Source organism: Tupaia chinensis, unplaced genomic scaffold (genome assembly GCF_000334495.1).
Source record: "Tupaia chinensis unplaced genomic scaffold, TupChi_1.0 Scaffold138601_1, whole genome shotgun sequence".
Taxonomy (NCBI): Eukaryota; Metazoa; Chordata; class Mammalia; order Scandentia; family Tupaiidae; genus Tupaia; species Tupaia belangeri.
The window spans coordinates 718,114-724,630 of record NW_006198494.1 but is presented as its reverse complement, the minus strand read 5'-3'; the positions used below and the strand labels follow the sequence as shown (position 1 = coordinate 724,630).

Sequence of the window (6,517 nt, the reverse complement as noted above, 5' to 3'; positions counted from 1 at the left end):
ATGCCGAGAGCAGTGCTTGCCCCACATGCATCCGAGCAGAAAAACAAGAAAATAGCCTTCAGCACTCCGAATGTCTGGCTGTTTCAACTCCAGAGAGCAAAGGGAACAACATTTATTGAAAGTGTGTGCTCTTCATTTAGGAACGCAGAGCCGTGCTCCATGCTATTCGCATAGCTGTTTAGGCTTATGTTATATATGCTTTTAAACTATTGGACTGGAGTCTTTGGCATGGATCGGAGATAGATTGGAAAAAGTCAAAAAACAGACAGAACTGTTCTACCCGACAGCCAAATCCAAGTGCTGGAACACTGAGGAATCAAGTCTCCACTAATTAAACAGCCTAGAGTTTGTGTGTGTGTGTGTGTGTGTGTGTGTTTTGTTTTTTGTTTTTTCTTGTAGTTTAGTTTGTTTTTGTTTTTGTTTTTAAAGATGTGCCCTGTCCTATGAGGAGGGCAGTTGTGTAAAATACCTGTGTGTGTTGACTTCAAATGGATGCAACACTGCAATCTTTCCAAACAGCTGAAAACCCTCTGGTCCCTTATGATTTCCAAAAGGTACTCCTTAAATGGGCATAACTGACGGGTGATTGGCTAGTGAGCTACAGCAAAGGCTGAGTCAGAGTGACCTGCTGAAGGCAGCATCGTGTGTGTGTGTGTGTGTGTGTGTGTGTGTGTGTGTGTGTGTGTAGAAAAGGGGGAGCAGTGGGCAAGGGGCGGGGGTGAAAGGAGGCTGCAAGCTTAGCAGAATGTTTGAACAAGACAAAGAGCAGTTCCAGCAACCAAATAAGGAAGTCAGTGCTGAAGTATTTCAGAATAGAAGTGTGTCAGGGATTCAAGGCCATCTGGGAAAGTTAAAATAAGCAAAGGAAAATGGCACAGGATTTCTGTTTTACTTGCTTATGCAAAATATACAGGGAAACTAGTGTCTCTGGTCTTTAAACTGAAGTGAGAAGTACAGATGGTATCTATCCCTTTCTGTTGGCTTTTTGTGGATGTCTGAAGAGATATTTAGAAACTCTTAGTAGCAGCTGAAATAATAAGCATTCTCTTGTTAAACATTAAAAAAAAAACACAAGTTATACATCGGAAACACTACAGCATTCTTTGCCTGTATAATTAATAAGACTTTTAGCCATAGGTGATCAAAGTTTATAAACACCAACAAAAATATCTTGAAACCTATGTTTAGACATGGCCCAAATATTGAATTATAATTATATTCTTTGGAGGAAATTTTAACTCTTAAAAAAGTAGTGCAATGTCCATTAGACAACGTCTATTTTAAATATGTTGGTAGTTCCTGAAGAAGTAGTCAGAAAAGGCAAATTATGCAGAGAAACCATCTCAGGGCCTTTTATTTTCATGATTTCTTTTTTTTTCTCCATTCAATCACTTTTTATTATTACCACGTACAAAATGAATTTTTCCAGCATGAATACACTGTATTATCAGTCTAGTCAAGGATATTACCATACCAATTATTATCAACCAATAATTTTCCATTTTCATGTCCCTTAAATGTTTCACTTCTTTCTTTTTCCTCTTGATTTTCTTCCTCTCTCCTTCCCCCATGTCTCACCCACCTGTCTCTAGTATCCACAGTTGTTCTCCATGCTTTTATACCTTGTAGTCTTTCCGTTTCTGCCATAGAGGGCAGACATTGGGTATATATACAGAGTGGGGACATACAATGCCTATCTTTAATAGTCTGGCTTGCTTTGCTTAGCAGTACATCTTTCATATTCGTCCACTTTCTATCAAATGCCAGGGTCTCAGGCTGAGTAGTATTCTGTAGTGTGCCATACCTTTTCAATACTTTTTTTCTTTTTTTACATTTTTGTCACCCCTACATGGAACATTTCAAAGATTGGCCACATGATAGAGCACAAAATAAGTCCTTACAAATTCAGATGGATAGAAACTATACCTAGCATCTTCTCTAACTATGATAGAATTAAACTGGAAATCAACTACAGGGAAAAAACCCTCAAAAATGCACAGACATGGAAACTAAAAAACCTACTCCTGAATGACTTCACAACTACTGAAGAAATTAAGACTGAAATCAAAAATTCAATTGAAACCAATAATAATGAGCACAAGAGTTTTCATAACCTATGAGCTATAGCAAAAGCAGTCATTAAGAGGAACGTTCATAGCAATTAGAAAAAAATGGAAAGATGGCAAATAGACAATCTATCAAAATATCTTGGGGCCCATTATTGCTTTACCAGTATCACCTTCCAACCTCTCCAAGATGCTAAATAATATTTGTTACATATACTATAAACTAACATTAATTTTATTTGGACACTTCTTTGCAGGATGGGTGAAAGATGATAGAGTTTGAAAGAAGAATTTCACATGCCTCCTTTTTTTTTTTTTTCAGTGCCACAAAACCAACATTGAGAAAATATTTCCATTGATAAAAAAATCAATTTATTGATGTCCACAGTGAAAAATAAACATAGGTCATTCATCCCAGGTCAGAATTTATGAAATCCTCAATTCCTCATTTAACTCTAAATTGTTTGCAACTTTAAGATAGGCAAGTGTACAGATCGATCCTTCTGTTCCCACACCAGATGTACAATTGTGTCCCCACATTTGAATCAGAAACTACCAGAACGTTGCCTTCAGCACTCCTGGTGTCTGCCTATTTCAACTCCAGAGAGTGAGGGGAGTGGCATTTATTGAAAGTGTGTGTTCCTCATTTAGGAATGCAGAGTTGTACTCTGTGCTATTAGAATAGCCATGTAGGCCTATCTGATACCTGCCTAGTAGGCAGAAAAGTCTGAGTAGAAAATTGGCATGCAATAAAGCGCATACCAGAGCACACAGACTGACTACTACATTTTGGTGCTCTTTCAGTCTAGCACATTCTAGTTCCAGAAACAAACCACCTGCACCCCCTCATCCTACCTCCCCTCTGAAATTTAACTGCTTAATAAGCCACTTTTGTCCCTCTTCAGGAAAAGGCCAGGCTTAGGAGAAAATGTTTCAATTCTAACTATCGAAGAATTAAAAATTGAAGTGTGATACAAAAATTATACCCACAAATTAGCAATTTTTAATGAAAAAGCCATATCCTAACAGTGTTTTATAATTTGACCCCTTTAAAAAAAAAAGTAATTTAACAATAGATATCAAGAAACATAAAGAGTCTTCATCCTCAAAAATCATACTTTTTAGTATTTGTCCTGAGGAAGTAATTCAAAATAAAACAAAACAAAAGGTGTAAGTTTGAAAATGTGTAGTGTTGCATTTTTTTCTCCATTTCAAAAACAAAACAAAACAAAGTCTCTTTTTTGGCTTCTTAGCAAAGAAAAAAACCCAGAAACCCAAGATACACAATGTTCTTTTGTCCCAACTAATGAGATGTTATGCCGCAGCTAAAACTAGTCATGATTAAGACTATGAGGGCAAAAGCGTTCATAATAAATGATATAATAATATGTAAAGTGACCTGGTAAAATGATACACTATTCGTATAGCTGTGCTTTGAAGACAGGGAAAAAAGATGGAGAAAATAATACTATATAAGAGTTATGCATATAAGTACATTTTTGATGTCTTTATTATTTGTATGTTTTCATCATAAATATCTTTTTAAAAAAATAATGAAAAAGCTAGAAGGAAAGAAGTATGTTCCTATTTTAGAAAGAACTGAGGCTTACAATTGACCTCTGCAGCAAACGCAAGTCACAAACTTCTGTTTGCACAGTTATTGGTACTGGAACAGGCTTTGCAATTTATAAAACTGTTTTACTTACTGACTGGATATGTGAATTATCTGCAAAAAGTAAAGCTGCCTGTAGTTCTTTTGAGAAAAACAGTTACCAAAAAAGTAACTGCAGAGGCTCCGAGATGACTTCCCTGTGATCCCTCCAGTATAAAATAGCTCTGAATACCGCCAGGTAGTCAGAGATGGGCAGAGTTGGTTGGGATTAAACACTTGCTCCAGCAGCACCCCGGTTTAAACGAAGACAACACACACAGGAGGGTGTCTTCCTCAAAGCACTGAATGGTACCTGGTAAACAACCTTGATATTGATATCTCAGAATTATAATCTCTGCTCTCAGAGCAATTTAATATTCTGAGGCTTCCTCTCTGATGATCTCTCTGCCATTGGGAGTAATTAAAAAGACTTCTTGGGAGACCAGAAGATGGTGTAATAGTTATGTCGCTGGACTCCCATGTAGTCAACAACAGTTCAAGTCACAGACCCAGCAGATTGAGACTCACACATGGTGCATGTGTGTGCATGCCCAAAACCCCAAGAGAAGAATGGAGAAGAAGGGATTATGGTGTGGTCATCCCCCTGGGGAGTGATTTTTTGCTTTCTGTCTCTCTGGCAAGTGCACGCACCCTATAGCAAAAGACTCTCTTAATATAAAAAGACTTCTTGGGACCAGCAGATGGCATAATGACTATATCACTAGACTCCTACATGGCTGACCATGGTTCGAGTCCCAGACCCGGAGGCTTGAAAGTCACACCTGGCATGTGTGTGTTTGTGCCCAAGTTTCCAGGAGGAGAAGGGATTGCAGCATGGCTATCTTCCCTGGGGGGTGATTAATCATTTTCTGTCTCTCTGTCTCTCCAGCAAGTGCATACGCCCTTATAGCAAAAATCTCTCTCTTAATTAAAAAAAAAAAAAAAACTTCAGTGATTAGAAAACACTTTGCATACATAAGCTTATTTGAATTATTCCATTTACACAGGAATATTGAGACACAGAAGAATGCACAAATTATTTACATATTTAACTATCAAAAAGTAGGACCAGCTCTATGGCATGTGGTTAATGCAGCAGAGCCCACATTGACTGATCAGCAAAGTTAGAGTCCTGAACCAGCAGCTTGGGAAACACCAGGTACATATGCACGTGTGCCCAGAATGCCAACAAAAAGGAGAAATGGACGAGAAGGGCTTGCAGTGTGACCGTGCCCAATGAGGGCTGCTCTTTCTTTTTTTTTCCCATCTCTCTGTGTCTCTCTGACAAGCACATGTCCCCTCTAGCAAAAAATAAAGGGGGAAAAAAAGGTGAGGAAAAGTGAAGAAGTAATAAATATATCTTTAGATCATTTCCTATGAGGACTTATAATAAATAATAAATATTTTTCTATTTTTTTTTTTTTGGAGAGGTTTGCGCTATAGGGTGCGTGTGCTCCTCAGACAGACAGAGAGAGACATAGAGACAGAAAGCGAGAAATCACCCCCCCAGGGGGGATAGTCACGCCACAATCCCTTCTCCTCTCAGGATCTTGGGCACACACACACATGCGCCCGGCGTGAGTTTTAAGCCACGGGTCCAGGACGCGAACCGCGGTCCACTACGTGGGAGTCCAGCGACATAGCCATTACGCTAACTGCTGGTTCCCATAAATAATAAATATTTAGTAATTGCAGAATGTTAGATGTAATTTCATCCAACTCCCTATAGTGCAGATTTGAAAATCGAGACAGGACTCCAGTGAATTGTGTAGGATCCTAGAGCCCTGGGGGAGCTGACTCCTTTGTTTAATATGGCATTTAAAGCCCTCATGGATGTGTTTCTTTCAAGGCTCAGTTTATTGCCTTTCCATTCTTACTCCTCTCCCATGGTGCACTTAAACAGCACTTCAGTCAGTCTTAACAGACTGAGAGTTAGAAGGAACTTTAAACAGTCTGTATTCCCCCACTCACCCACCCCATGTTGTTGTCGGGGCTGGGACTTGAACCCAGTCAGTCTGCCAGTGTGGGATCTGACTTCCTCTGCACAGTCCTTAACTACTTTACTGTGGGTCCTGCCCTCACCCATATTCTTGACTTGGGCAAGGTGCTACTTTAACAGCCCGCTTCGTCTATTTAATTATTTGGAATGTAACTCCTTGGGGGCAGTGGCTGTGTTTCTCAGAAATAAAAACAGAGCACGCTGCAGCTACTGGAGCAATACCGTGTGCACTGTGCTAAATGCTCCCATCTCATTTAATCCTGGCAGCCATCCACAGAGTGTACAGTAGTGTTGTTCCCGTTCTACCTGAGAAGGAAACTGAGACACAGGGAGGTTAAATAACGTTCCCAGGGGCCCAGCAGGTGTTGTAGTGGTTAAGGCGCTGGACTCGCAATGTAGTCAACCACAGCTGAGTCCCAGACCCAGCAGCTTGAAACTCAGGCCGTACACATGTGCATGCATGCCCAAAATCCTGAGAGGAGAATGGAGGAGAAGGGATTGTGGCATGGCTGTCCCCCCAGGGGGATGATTTCTTGCTTTCTGTCTCTCTGTCTCTGTGTCTCTCTGTCTCTCTGCTGAGTGTACGTGCTCTATAACAAAAATCTCTAAAATAATTAAATTAAATTTAATTTAAAAATAGCATGCTCCAAATCATGCACCTAGCAAGTGATGAGGTTGGGATTCAGCCCCAAAGCATGAACTCTTAAGCATGAAATTTCATTACTTCAATAGATGTTCAATTAAACTTTTTTTTTTTTTTTAAGTTTTGCCATAGGACACATGCCCTTCCTGGGGAAAGGA

General features: G+C 39.6%; 1 protein-coding gene across 1 annotated transcript in view; it reads left to right on the top strand.

The window, feature by feature from the left end:
• Window positions 1-745: 745 nt before the first annotated feature.
• Window positions 746-6,517, top strand: part of PALLD (palladin, cytoskeletal associated protein) — a 121,285-nt gene continuing 115,513 nt past the window's right edge. Inside the window, exons 1-2 of the mRNA XM_006161454.3 lie at window positions 746-818; window positions 2,544-2,673. Coding sequence (XP_006161516.1) covers window positions 746-818; window positions 2,544-2,673 — 203 coding nt within the window. The remainder of the gene's footprint in view (window positions 819-2,543; window positions 2,674-6,517) is intronic.